General features: G+C 38.7%; 1 protein-coding gene across 5 annotated transcripts in view; it reads left to right on the top strand.

The window, feature by feature from the left end:
- Positions 1 to 19450, top strand: part of LOC106051511 (sodium-coupled monocarboxylate transporter 1-like) — a 42480-nt gene extending 23030 nt beyond the window's left edge. For 4 of the 5 annotated variants that reach the window (XM_056044449.1, XM_056044433.1, XM_056044426.1 and 1 more), the window contains 2 exons: positions 16147 to 16276; positions 17032 to 19450. In XM_056044449.1, the coding sequence (XP_055900424.1) occupies positions 16147 to 16276; positions 17032 to 17831 (930 nt within the window). In that variant the 3' untranslated portion in view covers positions 17832 to 19450. The remainder of the gene's footprint in view (positions 1 to 16146; positions 16277 to 17031) is intronic. The other variant, XR_008780216.1, reaches the window with a different exon arrangement.
- The last annotated feature ends 570 nt before the right edge of the window (positions 19451 to 20020 follow it).

Genomic DNA, 20020 nt, shown 5'->3' with positions numbered 1-20020 from the left:
GGCCCCCGTCGAAGTCGGATCCCTGTCGGATCTGCATATTCGCAAATAATATTCAAGAGGTGATTTAATTTTGATGTAAAATGTTTTACACGTTTCGGATGTTCCTTCAGAGTTGAAGATAATTACTTCCTAGTCCAAACCTCCAGCAGGACGACGGGGGATGGGAGCGGGCAGGGTTTGAACCCTGGGCCATCCATAAATCTGAACGACAGTCCAGCGCGCAAACCGCACGACCAGGCAGCCATCCGATGGTCAAAAGTAATAATGTTTCAAAGATTCATTTGCCGTAAATTTAAATTTAAATTTAATAAAAAAATAGTAGATTAGTTTTAGTATATTAAAACATTACAATATTGATCAAAACGTTTGGAAATGAAAATCTACACTTTTTTTTTACACTTTAAGTTTAGAAATTGAAATTCTACATCTTAATCTAGTCTATTTTAGTCTAAACTAGATCTAGAAATTCTAGATCTAGACTCTAAAATAATTTTAATTAGAATATAAATCCAGATCTAGATATACTGTAATAAAAATCTAGATCTAGTTTAAAAAATCTAGATTAGATCTAAATCAAGATATCATTCCTTTTTTAAACGCGAGTCACATAACGAGGCTTAATAAACATTACTATACCGAGTTCTTTTTTCATTTCATTTGAAGAATTAATTCCATATAACGTCAGAGGAAAAAAAAAACACTACGTCACACGGCCTAGCAAGAATAAAAATCGCCTTCATCTATAAGAGCCATTTATCGAGTGTTCATAGACTTTGGTGCACCGAGTGCGTTCTTTAAGCATTTCATTTAAAGAATTCATTCCATATGACGTCAAAGGAAAAAAAAACACTACGTCACACGGCCTAGCTAGAATAAAAATCGCCTTCATCATTACGAGCCTTTTATAGAGTGTTCATAGACATTGGTGCACCGAGTGCGTTCTTTTAGCATTTCATTTAAAGAATTCATTCCATATGACGTCAAAGGAAAAAAAAAAACACTACGTCACAAGGCCTAGCTAGACTAAAAATCACCTTTATCAACACGAGCCATTTCTCGAGTGTTCATAGACATTGGTGCACCGAGTGCGTTCTTTTAGCATTTCATTTAAAGAATTCATTCCATGTGACGTCAAAGGAAAAAAAAACACTACGTCACACGGCTTAGTTAGACTAAAATATGTTTTCATTAATACAAGCAATTTTTTCGAGGGTTAATAGACATTGGTGCACCGAGTGCGTTCTTTTAACATTACATTTAAAGAGTCCTTTCATATGACGTCAAAGAAAAAAAAATTCCATTACCTCACAATAGGCTAGTACCGGTACCATAAAAAAAATGTCTTTATTTACACGAGATATTTAACGAGGGTTCATAGACATTGGTGCACTGAGTTCTAATAAATATTATTTAAAAAGGATCAAAGCCACATTGTTTTTGCGTTTTGTCTGTCAGTCGGTCTGTCCGTTATCTTGATATAAAAAAAAAACAACTAAAAGTTATTAAAAATTGATTAACCTTTATTTTACGTTTCAAAACATCGCAATAATTTTTAGGTATGAACACAATTGAAAAGTTTATATAATAGATTGTTCCGGATGTTTGTATAAATAGTAAAAGAAAAAGAGAATTTCAGATAAATGTAATACCGTTAATTAAATTTTTTGGATGGTCTCGTATAAAAATTAGATGTACTACAGCCACGTGGAGAGATTTTCATACCTTACTTTGGTGTTTGGATTCTGTTTTCCTTAAAAATCGGAACATAATATTAACGATAATTAGATTTTTTAATGTTTTAGGTAGAAAGTTAAATGTACTGTAAGAGAGTAGTGAGTTAAAATATTTTTCATAAAAATCCGTATAAACATTATTTCGTAAATGAGAAGATTATTTGTTTATTAATTAGAAGAGGGAGTTCAAACGATTATTTGGCGTTAGTAGATTTTTAAATAAATTCGGAATTTTCTGGCGACGATTTGTAAGAAACAAAATCCGGAACTTTCTTTATCGATTACAAAACTTCTATGTTATGTTTTACAAGAAAATTAAATGTCTAAAAAGTAATTTTCAGTAATCAATTCTAGTAAATTACTTTTTTTAAAAGCCTTATGCGATTTCAAACAATCATTAGGCATAATTCATGTTTTATAAAACAATATCCGGAACATTTTTACAATTAATGAAATATAAGTCAGTATAGAAATTATGATTTAGCATTAATATGCTATTTACATAAAAAACGGAACAACATATTATTGATAATGTGTTTTTGCAACGTTTAAGCATGGAAATTGAATGTAATATAAGTTAGAAGAGCAAACAAACATTTGTTGGCGTTGATTAGTTTTGCACAAAAAAATCCGGAACAATCAATTTTAGATACTTAAAACTATTGAGATGTTATGGCAGGAACATTAAAGGGTAAATCAGATTTTCAATAGCTTTTAGAGTTCTAGTTTTTTAAATCTAATCGTGACGGACAGACCGACCAACAGACAAAACGCACAAAAATAAGCTTCTTTTATTCGGATGGGGGCACTAAACAAAAAATAAATAAAAACCGGTTTTTTTTTAAAAAGTTTAAGGAATTGGTTTAGCACCTGATCATGTTGCGACGTTACGCTACTGCACGAAAATCGCTGCATAAAAAGTCCATTTAAAAAAATGTGCGTGATATTTACATACAAAGTGCATTATTAGCCTTTATAAACAAACAGAAATGTTTTCTTTTAATTTTAGCAGCTAGTTGACCAGAAAAAACGTCTTTAACTATTATTTGTATTTGTTGTAAACATTTCCTGTACATTTTAAAAATATATTTGACTTAGTGATACTGAAAATACACAAAAATTGTCCATCTTTGTTAGCATATTGTAACATTGCCTCCCTTACATTTACGTAATTGTTTTAGAATTGGTGTATTTTTATGAAAAAATCGCTTGCATAATTAATTTTATAAATTAAACGGTTTGCTTTTAGAAAACCAAAAGTAGCCGTTGCACCTAAACTTTTCAAGCCGGATTTAATGATGAAATAATATTTTTCATATCTCTTCTAGTTTTCGAGATCTGAGTGTGACAGACGGACAGACGGACAGACGGACAGACGGACAGACGGACAGACGGACAGACGGACATTTTGCACAAACCTAATAGCGGCTTTTTCCCCTTACGGGGGCCGCTAAAAATTCTATTGAAAATAGTTTTCACTCCAATTTGACAAAGACAATGCTGAGTCCCACTAGCACGACTGAGTTAAGATTAAAAAATCCCAAAAGTCTGGAAGTCTTGGCGTTAGGAAAACAAATCGGTAGCGAAATGGGATCGAAATATCAATTTACAGTCTGTTGGGAATTAAAAAAGTTAGAGACTGTTAATGTCACTTTCGTGGATTAAACCCTGCCCATACGAGCGAGTGGTTGAATTAACTGATCTTTCGATCGATTCATACATAGTTCAATGTTCATGTCTGGACTGTTTTTCACTGCTCGCTCTAAGAGGCAACCCAAATCTCCTCCCCCTGGAGGAACCCATACCAATGTCGAGTAAAATTACAAAGAAAAGCGGGTCTGAGCAGACCCTAACAGGCTCCGCTGGCCAGGTAAAGGGCATTAGGCCTGGCATCGAAAAATGTGCTACTAATCGCCTCGCAACGTTTGGTACATAGGAAGAACGGGCCACGTTGTGAAAAAAGATCTACCGTTCTTCCCAACACACAAACCCTGATAACATACCTTTTCCCCCAAACAAACACTACAATTAAAAAACCAAAAGTCTCAGAAAAAATTAACCCAACACCAACACCTCATACTGGGAAAGTAAGTATCCCCCACACTAATTTAGGTGGAAAGATAAAACAACATGATCCCCAAATCTGATGCTAAAACTTTCAAAGTCCTTCAATGTAACGTCCGAGGACTTATTATTCCAAAGATACTTGAAATAACTAACCTGCTCCACTAAGAGTGTGTGGATGTTGCCTTACTACAAGAATGTCTGATAGGTGAAAAAAGAAGTGTCTCAATACCCGGGTACTCTGTTTTCCGCTGCTCCTGTGGGGATTGCCGAGGCCTGGTTACATTGGTGGCTAATGCTCTGGTCGCCAAGAAAGTGTCCACAGACTTGAGTCAGGGGAGGACAGACACTTTGGTATTAGAAATTTGGAAAAATAATAGACGCTTCAAGTGCATCAATGTTTATAATCCACCAAAACAAGAACTGGCTTTAGATGTCAGAGAGACAATAACTGTAGACACTATCATAGCTGGAGATCTAAATGCCCATTCACCTTCCTGGGGCTATGATGACACTGATCAGTCTGGTAAAAAAGTTCATGACCTGTGCAATTCTACTAACCTTTTTCTTTTGCAAAATAAACACTCTCCTCCTACTCTTCTGCATGCTAGCAATGGTTAACTATCTTTCTTTAGTCTCTGCTAACTTGGAATCTGTCATAACTTATCAAGTACTAGGCGATATCGGTAGTGACCACCTTCCAATATTACTGACTGCCACTCTTTCTAAAATGAACACCAAGACCACTAAAGAACCACGAAAGTGGTGCTATAGTAAGGCTAATTGGAAAGGATACGAGACAGCTGTCGACAATGCCCTTGAAAAAATCCATGTAGAGTCTAGCTCTGTCGACCTTCTGTACCGTCAAATAACAACAGCTATCCTGGGCATGGCTAAAAAGTTTATTCCTCGAACTTACCCTTGTAAAAAATTCAAAAACTTTTGTACTGCTGAAATCAACAAACTTATTATGGCTCGGAGAAGGGCATACAAAAAGGTCCAAAAGAACCCAAACAATCCAACACTCAGGCAGAAATACAACAGACTCAGCCTACTAGTCAAAACGTCTGTAAACAGGGAAAAACGAGAACGTTGGACCAACACCTGTGCAAGGTTAAACCTAAGGGATAGCTCTAAGGATTGGAGTCTTCTGAGAAATCTCGAAAATGCTGGGCGTACGAAAACAGCAACCCCATTATCTTCACCCAGTGGGGTAACCATTTCATCAAAGAAGAAAATTGCCACCTTGTTGAACAAATATTTTGCTAAGATCAACAAAGCTGCCAAGAAGTCCCCAATGTCCAAAGCCATTGATAAAGCTCGCAAAGCTGATGAAACAAAAGACCGAAAGGAACCACAGACCGAAAGTGCAGAGGGAACGATGAACTCCCCCTTCTCGATAGGCGAGCTTAATGCTGCCATAAGGAAATGCCAGCTTAAAAAGGCTCCCGGGCCGGATGGTATCACCCCCGAAATGCCAGGGCCTGGAAACGTGCCACCATTATTCCTATACCAAAAAAGGGAAAAGATGCTTCCATGCTGAGGGCTACAGGCCCATCTCACTCACATCTTGTGTGGGAAAGATGGCTGAAAAAATGGTAAATGAGCGTCTGGTTTGGTACCTTGAGAGTGCCCGTCTTATAGCTCCAGAACAGGCTGGTTTCAGGGCTGGAATGTCCAAGTCAACATCTTTGTGCAGAGCGTAGCAGATGGATTCCAAAGAACCGAAAGCACATACGCAGTCTTCATTTACTTAAAACAAGCATATGATAAAGTATGGCGGCTGGTTTGCTTCATAAGATAAGAGCCGTGGGGGTGCGGGGACGGATATATTACTGGATTAGAGACTTCCTACAAGAGCGTACAATAAGAACAAGGATGTACGGAGAAGTCTCATGGGAAATGACCCTAGAGCACGGCCTCCCCCAGGGCTCCGTCCTGTCATGCGCCCTTTTCACGGCCTTCATAAATGACCTACCGGCTCAGCTAAAATGCCAAAAGCTGCTATATGCTGATGATATTGTCCTTTGGAAATCCGGAAGGAGCGCAACCTCTATACAAAAGTGTTACAAGAAGATCTCCATACGCTCTGCTCATACACACAAAAATGGAGGCTAGAAATAAACACCTCCAAGACGGTCTATTCTCTGTTCACGCTCGGGACTGGCATTCTCGGGCAACCTTTCCAGCTCTCCCTCAACGGAGTGGCTCTCAGCATGGAAAAGCTACCCAAATACCTTGGTGTAACTTTAGATCGCAAACTAAAAATGTGTGAGCACATCCAGGATGTTGTAAGAAAGGCCTCAGGGAAACTTTGCATTGTGCGGAAGCTGGCATCCACGAAGTGGGGAACCCGAGCAGACATGCTCCGATCCCTGTATTTAGGAGCAGTCCGATCACAGATAGACTACAGCTTACCTGTGCAAATTTATGGCTCTAGGACTGCTCTTGAATAACTTGATAAAATACAGTCCCAAGCACTAAGATTTGTCTGAGGAACCTTTAGGACAAGTCCAGTAAATGCGGCTGAAATAATGGCTAATATAGGTCCACTAAACCTTAGGAGGGAAAGGTCAGTACTGACCTGCAATGAGCGGTATAAAAGGCTGGATGAATACTTCCCAGCTAGCAAACTAGTGGATGGTTGGAGATGCAGAAGACGTATCCAGATGCAGTCTTTTATACATCATGCCACTAGACTATCTGTTGAAGCTGGCCTCTCCACCAACCGACAAAACATTCAACGCTTTCATCCCCTTCCCCCTTGGTGTCGCCCAACGACTCCAGACATACGCTTGAAATTAGTAGACCCCAATGCCACTAAGCAAAGCCGTTCATCTAACGACCTTCAAATCCTAACTCTGGAGACCATTAATACCTTCAAGCCCAGTGCCATTTTTGCATACACTGATGGGTCGGCATCAATAGATTCTGGAAGAGCAGGCTATGGAGCCTACATCGACTTTCTTGGCTCTTACACAGTCAAAATCTTTGGACCATGGGGTAGTGTTTGCAGTTTTGATGCGGAGACCATGGCAGTCTGTGAAGCCTTAAAAGTCATTGACTCTCAACTCGGCGAGGGACATTTGAGGGCAACACAGATTGTTGTGGTCACTGACTCAAAATCTGTACTACAGGCTTTGCAAAGCCCCGGACCATAGCCTCCAATATCAACACTGGCTTCACATAACATTAAACAACGCTATGGCACCCCTGTAATAATGCAGTGGGTACCGAGTCACATATGTGTGACTGGCAACACAATTGCAGACTCTTTGGCCCACCAGGGAGGGCAAATTCCACCCACTGAACAGGCTGTAAGCTTTCATCAAGCCCTGGCTATAATACAAAAAAACAGAAATGGAAAAGTGGTTACAGTTCTGGGACAAGTCCGAAAAAGCCCGTGGAGTCTGGGAGCGCATGAGGCCCCATGACCGCACTTCCCCGTGGTGGAGGCTGTCCAGGCCTGATCAAGCAATTATAGCACAGTGCAGGACAGGCCACTGTCCTGTTGGCTCATATTTCTCGCGGCTATGGCCAAATTTTGATTCACGGTGCCCCCGCTGCGGGGAAGAAGAGGAAACCGTGTCTCATATTCTGTTTTACTGCCCCAGACTTGCTATCTCCGTCTCGACAGGTCTGGGAAACCCAAAATTCTCGACCTGTATGGCGACATTTATGCACTACGCAAGACAGCAGGGTTTCTGTCCAGGACTTTTGCAAGAGAGGATTTGAGCCTCTCAAGCCCTCACTCTAATGAAGTTTGATGATGATGATGAATGTCACGTGATAAAAGTTACACCAGTTACAACATAATATTTTCCAGAATATACTGAAAATTTCCAGTAGATTCAAATTTAGCCCAGAAATGACACAGTGTGCTAAAAATAAACTCAGTCTTCGCAATTACCAAAATTAAGATATTTCCAGGTTTATTCAGAGAACAGAGTACAAGTAAAGCTCAAAGTGAAAATATGGGGTCTTTTATTTCAACACAATCTCTGTGGATTACTTCGTTCAAAGGACTTAGTCTGTGTCTTAACGTTGATTGGTTAGTACTTCACGAATCTCTGGTATACACTAGGCGCGGGCACGTTGCCCTGCCTCATCGTGGAGCCCGCGTGGAAACGGCCATTTGAGGAAGTGGTTAGGCTAAATGGGTAACAACACAGGACTCCCGTGGGGATGCCCACGGGTAGACGAGAGTCCACCCATTGCACGGGCGGGGTTGTAATAAAGTCCCCACAAACATGTCACCAATCCATGCGCGGTTCCTCAAAGGGACCGTTACATAAATGGCGGGTCCCGCACAGTTAGCTTGGTACATTGAAGGAAAATGGCAGAAGATCCCGGTGCATTCTCGGCCTTCGGCCATGTATCTAGCCCACGTGTCGGGGGTCAAACGCATCGGTCAACAGCAATGCCTTACATAGGCATTGTCTAGGGTCTCTCCCAAACAGAACTGTCTGTTCACACAGGTTTGTTTTTTTTTTACTGTTTGGCGTCCAAACAGGTTTTTTTTCAAACTTAGAGCTCGAAAAGCCTTCGGCTCAGCTCTTAGACATCAACAAGGTATACACTTGGATACTGTGTCACTAGATTGAAGTCTAGAATAACCACGCAGTATCTGTGTCTCTAGATTGAAGTCTAGAATAACCACCAAGTATCTGTGTCTCTAGATTGAAGTCTAGAATAACCACGCAGTATCTGTGTCTCTAGATTGAAGTCTAGAATAACCACGCAGTATCTGTGTCTCTAGATTGAAGTCTAGAATAACCACCAAGTATCTGTGTCTCTAGATTCAAGTCTAGAATAACCACCAAGTATCTGTGTCTCTAGATTGAAGTCTAGAATAACCAAGCAGTATCTGTGTCTCTAGATTGAAGTCTAGAATAACCACGCAGTATCTGTGTCTCTAGATTGAAGTCTAGAATAACCACCAAGTATCTGTGTCTCTAGATTGAAGTGTAGAATAACCACGCAGTATCTGTGCCCTAGATTGAAGTCTAGAATAACCACGCAGTATCTGTGTCTCTAGATTGAAGTCTAGAATAACCACCAAGTATCTGTGTCTCTAGATTGAAGTGTAGAATAACCACGCAGTATCTGTGCCCTAGATTGAAGTCTAGAATAACCACGCAGTATCTGTGTCTCTAGATTGAAGTCTAGAATAACCACCAAGTATCTGTGTCTCTAGATTGAAGTCTAGAATAACCACGCTGTATCTGTGTCTCTAGATTGAAGTCTAGAATAACCACCAAGTATCTGTGTCTCTAGATTGAAGTCTAGAATAACCACGCAGTATCTGTGTCTCTAGATTGAAGTCTAGAATAACCACGCAGTATCTGTGTCTCTAGATTCAAGTCTAGAATAACCACCAAGTATCTGTGTCTCTAGATTGAAGTCTAGAATAACCACGCAGTATCTGTGTCTCTAGATTGAAGTCTAGAATAACCACGCAGTATCTGTGTCTCTAGATTGAAGTCTAGAATAACCACGCAGTATCTGTGTCTCTAGATTGAAGTCTAGAATAACCACGCAGTATCTGTGTCTCTAGATTCAAGTCTAGAATAACCACGCAGTATCTGTGTCTCTAGATTCAAGTCTAGAATAACCACGCAGTATCTGTGTCTCTAGATTGAAGTCTAGAATAACCACGCAGTATCTGTGTCTCTAGATTCAAGTCTAGAATAACCACGCAGTATCTGTGTCTCTAGATTCAAGTCTAGAATAACCACGCAGTATCTGTGTCTCTAGATTCAAGTCTAGAATATCCACGCAGTATCTGTGTCTCTAGATTCAAGTCTAGAATAACCACGCAGTACCTGTGTCTCTAGATTGAAGCCTAGAATAACCACGCAGTACCTGTGTCTCTAGATTCAAGTCTAGAATAACCACGCAGTATCTGTGTCTCTAGATTCAAGTCTAGAATAACCACGCAGTATCTGTGTCTCTAGATTGAAGTCTAGAATAACCAACCAGTATCTGTGTCTCTAGATTGAAGTCTAGAATAACCACGCAGTATCTGTGTCTCTAGATTGAAGTCTAGAATAACCAACCAGTATCTGTGTCTCTAGATTTAAGTCTAGAATAACCACGCAGTACCTGTGTCTCTAGATTGAAGCCTAGAATATCCACGCAGTATCTGTGTCTCTAGACTGAAGCCTAGAATATCCACGCAGTACCTGTGTCACGTGTCACAGTCATATAGAGTCAATGAGCATAGGGCTAAAATCATGATAAAAAAAACACTACAACAAACTCGTACGTATTGGCCCAAAAGAAAACTTAGTGTCACACCGACTAGCTTTTTAATCAAACCTTACCAACAGTCAAACCTTACCAACAGTCAAACCTTACCAACAGTCAAACCTTACCAACAGTCAAACCTTACCAACAGTCAAACCTTACCAACAGTCAAACCTTACCAACAGTCAAACCTTACCAACAGTCAAACCTAGTCACAGTCAGCCCTTACTGACAGTCACTGTCTTAGACAGTTTTTTGCCCCCATATGGTTGATGGCATCCATTTTATCATCAATGCGGATTTTTCACCCAATAACCTGGAATTCCCCACACTGTCTCTCCCATCCCTAGCGTCAGAACTGTTGCCTAAACTAGAGCCGTAAAAGAGAGACCATTTTAAGTCTTAGTCCTAACATTATTCTCATTTATCTCATGCTATCTTGCATGTTCATTGCCGATAGAATTTAGCACGCCCTATGAGGTTTCTATTCAAGAAAGTACGCATCAGAATAGAACATAACTTCTGGAATCATTTTTTTCTGCTATTATACTAGCCACAAGATGAGGATCAAAAGTCGTAATTAATTCGTGACTTAGAGGACAAATATTTGGTTACTAGAGTTCAAAATCTGGTGGTTTGAGGACTTTTTAAAAGTTGGATTGGATGAGGTTTTATGGATTTAAAACTTTTCCTTTTAGGTATGTCACTGCTATTGCGACAGTTATCTGGAGACAAAAAATAGAACTGTCTGTTTGGATATGAGGTGATAACTTAAACAGGATGTCATATGAGGCTTTTATATTAGAGTGTCATACCAGTTTGACATACAAGATTGTTATCAGTCTGTCAGCACATCTAAACGGTTTTACTTTCACAAACCATTGCTTGGTGTCCATTAGAACTGTGGATTCCTCATAATCCTCTACCAAGGCTGGAAATGAAGACGCTCAGTTTGGTTGTCAAGTTCTTTATCTCTATTAAACTGCCAAGTACTCACTCTATCACACAGCCAAGTACTCTGTCACACCACAAGGTACTCTATCACACAGCCAAGTATTCTGTCACACCACAAGGTACTCTATCACACTGTTGTAAACAGTAAAGAACGATTATCGATGTGCTCTGATTCTATCAGGAAAAGAAGGCCAATGTGTTTGTACGTGTACAAGTCAACTCTGTGTGGCTGGCCGGTACCTCCTCAATACAGTGACGAGACGAGAGCTGAGCTGGTTCGGTCCTAGAGCTGAGCTGGTTCGGTCCTAGAGCTGAGCTGGTTCGGTCCTATTATATAGTGGAGGGAACACGAAAAATGCGTCGTCCAAAGTAAAGATGGCTGGACATTACTGTACAACATAAATGAATGGGTCAGCCTCTCTCTTATTGTCCAGCTAAGAACAGCTGCTGACCGGGAAAAGTGTGTGTGTGTATGTGGGGGGGGGGTTAAGTCACGCAAACTGTCACAGAACCCCTACGACGAAAGTCAAAAGAGAATTGCTGAGACTTAGAGGCTAGTTTCTGGCTATTTATACCTTGTCTTGAAACAGTCGCGCATTCGGAAAAGTTACATTCGAAACGGCGTTAGGTTAAAAAATGGGGGGGGGGGGGGGAAGGGGGTGTTTGACTTCGGGAAATAAAAAGTAGTTTGGGGGCCCTTAACGCATGAGCAATATAGTTTTCGTACTTCACTATATATCAGCGAGAAGTTCCAAGATGCCCTTATAGGCGCGGGGCTTTGAGAAGGCGCTCGTTGTCACTGAGTGGCGGCCCTGTAGTTTATTGCGTCGCCGACGTTGTCCGCTAGCTTTGAAACAACAACATCAATAACAAGACACGTGTAGTCAGATCTTTCTGCTCCGCTGAACAAGGAAATAATTTGCGGGCCATTCAGGCTAGGGGCGGAGGACCTCACGCGAGCGGCGCTGCGGCTGACACTTCCTAGTGTCACTGTCTGCCAGCGATGAATAGATGCATTTTCATCCACTGACATTTGCATTCGTTTTGTGTTTCTCGTGATGAGTTGTAGCGTAAAAACACATTAAACACGCGTTTTTGTTTTGTGGTTTTAAGTGGGTGACTTCTGTCCATTAAGACAAGAAACGAACGATACAAAAACTCGTTTGTTCCTTTCATTCCTGTCAGACTGTATCAACGCTACTTGTGTAACAGGAGCGCGAAAAAAAATCAGGTTGTCTGTGTATGGTCATTCAAAAAACTTCTCTGTGTGTTGTGACTGTTCTCTCACCGGAATGCTATTGTGTTTCATTAAAAAAAAAGGGCAACTTTTTTACAATGCTTATATCAAGTCAATTAGTCAGTCTGATCGGGTTAGGGTTAGTCTACATCTATCTGTCTGTATGGTAAAAAGTGTGTACACGTTATTTCGCCCACACCCATTCTCGGATCAAGTTGAAACTTCGCACAATTATTCATTAGCGTAAACAAGTAAACAAGACATGAATCAATAAAAAAAAAAGTAACCAATTCGTCAATTGTTTGATACCAACAAGGGAAACTAATCCTTCAGTATTCACAGATATGGCTAAATTTGTTAGGTTTAGTCCCCTTAAATAATTGTTAACGCTATTTCTCCCTACCGCATTCTCTGATCAAGTTGATACTTGAAACAGTTATTTATGGTGCCTAAACAAAACAAAGTTGTCTTACAATGTGTGTCTTACACCAAACAAAACAAAGTTGTCTTACAATGTGTGTCTTACACCAAACAAAACAAAGTTGTCTTACAATGTGTGTCTTACACCAAACAAAACAAAGTTGTCTTACAATGTGTGTCTTACACCAAACAAAACAAAGTTGTCTTACAATGTGTGTCTTACACCAAACAAAACAAAGTTGTCTTACAATTTGTGTATTACACCAAACAAAACATTATAATATATAGAAAACCAAAATACATTTACTGAAGACACACTCATAATTTACATTCGAAAAGTTTATATCAGGTAGACGCTGCGTGATGATGTGATTGCCAGGTGAAGAGTTTTTCTATCTGTTTGTCTTTGCTATTGGTGTCTTGTATCTCTTTTGTGATGGTAAAATCACAAAATCCTGACCCAAAGGGTGATTTTTTATTTCTAGAATCTTTTTAGCTTTTTTTTATGAATGTTTGTCTCAAACGGCTGGCCAAATGGGGTTTGTTTTTTGCCAATGATTTTACAAGCAGTATTTAGGATTCTATGAAGTTTATTTTTATTTTTAATTATCTATGGGGACGAAACCCAACTTATTTAGCGTATCTGTAAACCTGTGTGGATTAATTTTCCTTGTTGGTATAGCACTAAATAATTAAGTACCATGAGTACTTGTGCGGTTCTTTCCATTATAAACGCTAGTGTATTATTTTCTACATTCATAGCTCTTATAAGCAAATACATAAATAATAAAAGTTGTATGCAGGACATGTCTAAAATAAAACTTCATCCACAGCTTTTGTAGCACTGGCATGAACAAAATATTTAGGTCTAAATGTAATTTAAAGCGCAAAGCGGAAACTGTAGAAAATATTCTCGATTAAAATTTTATTTCGAATGGTTAAAGAAGAAGCCATTCGAATTCTTTAATCTATATATATAATTCTCTTCATGGCTCAAGAGTTTGGACACCAAGTAATGGAAAGATCACTCTTTTATTTCTGCAAGTTGGACGGACTAGAGTTACCCCACGTAATTTTAGAGGCGAAGAAAAAGAGGGGGTGGAGGGAGAACAAGTAGTATTCATCCGGCACTAAATAGCAGTGCCGGACTTAACCATTGTGACCAAGAAGTCATGGAAAGAGAACAAGTAATCTACTCTGTATTCACCCGTCACGAAATAGAAGGGCCGGACTTACCATTGTTGGGCCCAATGCGAAACGGATTTTGCCAGGCACAGTTTGGGTTGGAATACGGATAATAAGTAAAATTAAGAGTATGTATTACGAAATATATTTGTCTTTGTATTTTATTTATTCTTTACTACGCGTGTAGCGAAGTCATACAGTATATCATAAGAATTCTGTTTCCTTCATAGATCACGCTCAGTAGCAAGAATTACCAAATGTTTCAATCTATCTACGAGAATTGTTGATCTCAAGTATTTCCTCATTAGTTTGAGGCGCGAGAACCTTCTTTCACTAGATTCTACAATTACGGGTATTGCATAATGCCTTTTTTTTATCGCGCGTAAGATTGGCGTTTTCCATATTGAATGACATTCCAAAATGACAATTTGTGTCTATATATTTCAGGAGATTTGTATGAGTTTTCAAATGATTTAATAACTTCCACATATTTCCAGGACTTTTTCGTATATTTTGCAATTTCAGGAGATTTCCAGGAGCTCCTGGTAAATCGACAGGATGCCGCGGGAAATCTGTTATAAGTTATAAAAATGTTTAATTTAATAATTTATACACCTGGAATTAGCGCGGGTCTTATGAAAGTGCGGAGCCAACTGCGGTCGCATAGTTTGCCACTAAGCTGGCCCTGCAAAATAGCGGCGTATACTACGCCGCCGGTCGACTAGTTAAATTTTAAAAGTATTTCTCTTTAGGTTAGGAATAAGATAAGATAAATCAAATAAAGAGACGTATTCTGATGTAAAATGTTAAAGCGATATTTATTGGCTATAAATGTTAATAATTAAAATAAATAAATAAATAAATAAACAATTGAAAAATAAAATATTTAAATTAAAGCTTAACTAATGGGAAATAACCGATAAGTAGGCTACTACCATTTATCTGAAAATTACAAGGTTTAGCTCCCTTTCTGCTATAGTAAACAAAACTAATGAATTATTACTAAATGATTAACTAATTTGTTAATTTTTGGATTGATTCTTATATTTTATCGACAATGAATAATTATGCAAATTTCAACTTGATCCGAGAATGGGAAGTGAGAGAAAAAGTGGACTAAATAAACACACACACAGAGACACACACACAGACACTCACAAACACAGAGACACACACAGAAACACAGACACACACTCACACATACACACACAGAGACACACTCACACACAGAGACACACACAGAGACACACACTCATATACATATATACATATACATATATATATATATATACATCTCCCTCTATCATTTATTCCCATTATTTGGAAATGAAACAAAATAATTAATCACCAACAATTAATTAAATAATATTTTGTTATAGATTTTGAAGAAAAACATGTTCAAACTTTCAACCAGACAGATTGAGTTGATATAAGCAATGTAAAAAATATAAATAAAAGTCACATGACAGCATTTGTAAGTTAATGCAAGAGAAATAACTATTTTGACTGAATACTCATTTTTCTTCTTTGATAGTAATATCCCTTACCTGTGACATATGTCTTAATTTTGAGAAGAGTCGATGAGTTAAATATTCTCATTTAGCAGTGTCTTTTTTTTTCTCCCCATTTGTCTTCATTCATGGACATTATTTTTATTTTGTTATCATTTGTCTGTTTCTCCACACCTCAAACTCTTGTTCTTTCTATCTCCTTAGACTTAGACTTCGTCTCTGTTATGCACACATAATACACCAGTGCATTTGTCTATTTCTTTCGCCTGTATTTCTGAAGGAGATGAATATTTTTTTCTTTGAGTACCCAACTCTTTTTTTTAAAACGGTTTATCTCTTTATTTTTTCTTTCTTTCAACTAAGGTAGGTTACCTATTGAGACTTTGCCCAACGGGATAGATAATGTAAAGTTCATTCGTTTCTATGTCCGACTGTGTCACGTGACTACCACGTTTAATTCCCCAACCTATGCCAGAATGGTTTTTAAAAATTCAAAATCTCAGTCTTCATTGGGATTCAATTCGAGACATCTCGGTTTTGAGATCAAGCTTTTAACCATTCAGCCAACACAGCCCTTTCCTTCCACTAGGCAGGTTTATTTTTAACTTTTTAAACTATTTGTTTCGTTTCATCCAACTAGCCAGGTTTATTTTCAACTTTTTAAAATATTTGTTTCGTTTCATCCAACTAGCCAGATTTATTTTTAACTTTTTAAAGTATTTGTTTCGTTTCATCCAACTAGCCAGGTTTATTTTCAACTTTTTAAAGTATTTGTTTCGTTTCTTCCAACTAGGCAGGTTTGATCAAAAACAGAAACCAAACCCCGCCGTTCTTCGCATTGGTTGCAATGAAAGATCATCCCGGGATACCGGGACTCTACATGGCAGCACTGTTCAGCAGTGCCCTGTGTACCGTGTCTTCAGGTCAGTGTTAGATTAGGTTTCAATTAATATCGACAATTCAATCTTAATTTAAAAAAAATTTTAGTGTGGCATATTTTTGGAATTGTTGAAAACGTTTAATTTCCATGACGACATGTTTTTCGTATTATTTTCTTTCTAATTACAATAAATTAGGTCGCTAAACACTATATTGGTAACGTTATGTAATTTAAAATATGTGTAATACTGATATAATTTAAACAGGCATATTTACGGAGAGAGAGAGAGATTACAAAAGATAGAATGAGAGAGAGAGAGAGAGAGAGTGGTAGATACACAGAGGAATATATATACATATATATATATATATATATATATATATATATATATAGAGAGAGAGAGAGAGAGAGAGTGGTAGATACACAGAGGAATATATATATATATATATATATATATATATATATAGAGAGAGAGAGAGAGAGAGAGATAGAGAGAGAGAGAGAGAGAGAGATAGAGAGATAGATAGATAGATAGATAGATAGATAGATAGATAGATAGATAGATAGATAGATAGATAGATAGATAGATAGATAGAAAGAAAGGTTTGTGAGCTTTTGTTTTCTCACTTCAATATATTGTTTTTATAGCATTCAAAGTGTTAACATAAAATTTGGACCATCATCTTCTAATTACCTCTAAACATGTCCAGAGCTCAATTGTTCACGGACTGCCCTTCAGCACATCCCTATTCACGCTTCTGTAAGACAGTTCACTATTTGTTTCTTTTTTTTCTCCAGGTATCAACTCAATGGCCAGCAACACCCTGGACGAGATCCTCAAGAAACCTTTAGCCAGATACTCAGAACTGTGTCGGTTCTTCATCAATAAAGTCTTCATTTTATTTTACGGGCTCGTGGTCATTGGACTTGGATTTGTGGCCATCGGGATCGAAGGTACAGTCGCCCAGAAGATTATCACCATCGTTGGAGCGTTCGGAAGTCCAGTGACGGGAGCTTTTCTGCTGGGCGCCGTCTCTCTTAAAGCCAACAAGTTTGGTGCGCTTGTCGGCGGGGCGGCTTCCATCGCTGTCAACCTGTGGCTTGTCATAGGGATGCACCTGCACGGACGGAAGATCAGACCCCTCCCCGGCCCTCCCTCGGACATGTGCTTCCTCAATACCACGTTGTTCAGTGTGGAAAACGACTCCATGACCTCGGAGCTGCCCAGCACGGTGGACGTCGTCACGGGAGAGGTCGACCCAGGCTCAGACCCTTACGGCTTCACGTTTTTCATGTACGACATCTCTTATGTGTGGTACGGCGTCATCGGCGTCCTGGTCACCTTCTTCGTCGGACTCGTTGTGTCCATGTGCACGTCGCGCTACGTGACGAAAGAGACCGACCCTCTGCTCGTCTTCCGCATCTTCCGCCAGTGCACGGCCAAGGTCTCCTCCACAAAGATGGACGTCTACGAAGCAGAAGCGGAGGCAGTGACTTATACGTTCACCGTGAACTCTGACCCTGCTGACGTCATGAACAAAACTCACATCATAGACGGCGATGACGTCACGCAAGTGCAATATTCGACCCATTTGTAAAACAATGATATATATATATATATATAATATATATATAATATATATATATATATATATATATATATATATATATATATATATATATATATATATACAATAACGTTTTTTATAATTTTCTAATTGAGCTTGAAGGGAGACAACTATCGGAGATTATCACGAGACAGTTAAAACACAGTAATCTCCTCTTTGTTCAGTTTTCGATTTTAAAGATCTGGTTGACCTAAGCAATAATGGAATATAGGAAAAAAGAAAAAAAAAAGCGATACGAGTAATGAAAGGAAGGTCAATAAAAAGTAACCTTAAGAGAGACGCAATCAAGTCCAAAGAAGATTATTGAAAGAAATAAACCAAACTATGTCAAGGTCACTGTCGAAAGATACATAATAAAAATGGCTTTGGCTACCAGCAAAAGAGTAGAACAAATTCACATAACAATGCTAAAGAGTGCACACCAATGATGGAATACATTATAAAATACATAACTTATTAACCCATCCTATATTCTGTACACCAGAAATACACAAATAGATTGCTACACATAACTCTCCACCATAGCAACGAATCTTGAAAGTATAAAATAAAGCGAGGCCATATCAAGAAGGTGGGATTAGCTCACTTGTTCAATGCAACGAGAATTTCTCGAATGACAGTATAATAAGAAAGTCTTGGCCTACTCTCTTTGACCTGACCTACTCTCTATCCTTTGGCCTACTCTCTTTGCTCCGGCTTACTCTTTTTGGCTTGACCCACCTTCTATGGCTTTGTCTACTCTCTTTGCCCTTACTCTCTATGGCTTGGCCTACTCTCCATGGCTTGGCCTACTCTCTAAGGCTTGACCCACTCTCTATGGCTTGACCTACTCTCTATGGCTTGGCCCATTCTCCATGGCTTGGCCTACTCTCTATGGCTTGGCCTACTCTCTATCTACAACACTATGTAATGTCTTAAAGTGCGCACTACACGGTGTTATACTTATCTCACTTGATTTACGCTGTCTGTTTGTGTGCGTGTAAATATGATTTATCTTGTTTTGAACTGGAAGCGTGCTTAATCTGAGGCACTTCACATGTGTGTCTGTGACTTCTCGGTTCTTCAAAAACAAAACAAAGAATAAAAAACAGGTATCGAGCGTTTGTATTAAATATTCAAATTGTTACTATGAAAATATATATTGGCAGTATTACACGGAACAAAATGTCAAGATGAGTTACTTTGATGTGAATCAAAAGTCTTTCTTGTAAAACCATTGACGTATTTTTGTGACATGAGTATAATGTTGTCTATTTGTTCTAGAGAATGTATCATAATTTATTGAATGTATGGATTTGCCATGTAATGCAATAAGAATCATCATTCATTTAAGAAATTTTTTTTTTTTCTAAAGCCCGCGTTTGTTGGTTATTATAATTATTTTATTGTGAGAGGTCAATGATTCTGGTTAGAGAGTTGAATGTCAATCTTGTGTTACAGGTAGAAGTGATTAAGACAATCTTGTGTTACAGGTAGAAGTGATTGAGACAATCTTGTAATGATTGATAATTGAATTCAATGCGACTCCATCACAAACATGTAAACATCTAATTAAATAGTTTAAATAAAGTGATTTGTTTTTTAAAGGCCGGCCTGCATTCTTTCTCAATTATCTCTCTCTTGCTATATCTATCTCTCTCTATTCGTTCTTTCTTTCTCTCTCTCTCTTTAATGTCCTGTTCCATTTCTGTTTTCCTCAGTACTTTGATCTTCGCATCTATGGCGGTGTACAAGTCATTGCCAATACATATTGCTGTGCAACCATTAAGGGTGACAACTTATGAACTAAGCTTATTCACTCGGTCACAAACGTGTACTGAAATCGCTTTAGAAGACACTAATGGCTAAACTAAATAAATAAATAAAATATAATGTACCCATAGCTTTTATATAGCACTACTTTCATTCTTCAGAGCGCTTTGGTCCAATCTCAGTTGTGGACCGGTGGGGGAGGGGGTATCTGGGAGAAGGTTTTTCCTTGCTGCCTTTAGGCACTCAGTAAACACAACTCTGCCCGAGTTGGGTGTCGAACCTCCAGCCCCCTTCATAGGTATCCAAGGCAAGCTAAGTTCAAGCGCACTTAGCATCTCGACCACGCTTTCCAATATCTCAAAACATAGTTTCAGACGAAGAAAGCAAACCTGAACTACTGGCCAGAA

Source organism: Biomphalaria glabrata, chromosome 1 (genome assembly GCF_947242115.1).
Source record: "Biomphalaria glabrata chromosome 1, xgBioGlab47.1, whole genome shotgun sequence".
In the NCBI taxonomy this organism is placed as follows: Eukaryota; Metazoa; Mollusca; class Gastropoda; family Planorbidae; genus Biomphalaria; species Biomphalaria glabrata.
Note: the sequence above shows the minus strand (reverse complement) of the source record. Positions and strands in the feature narration are given on the sequence as shown.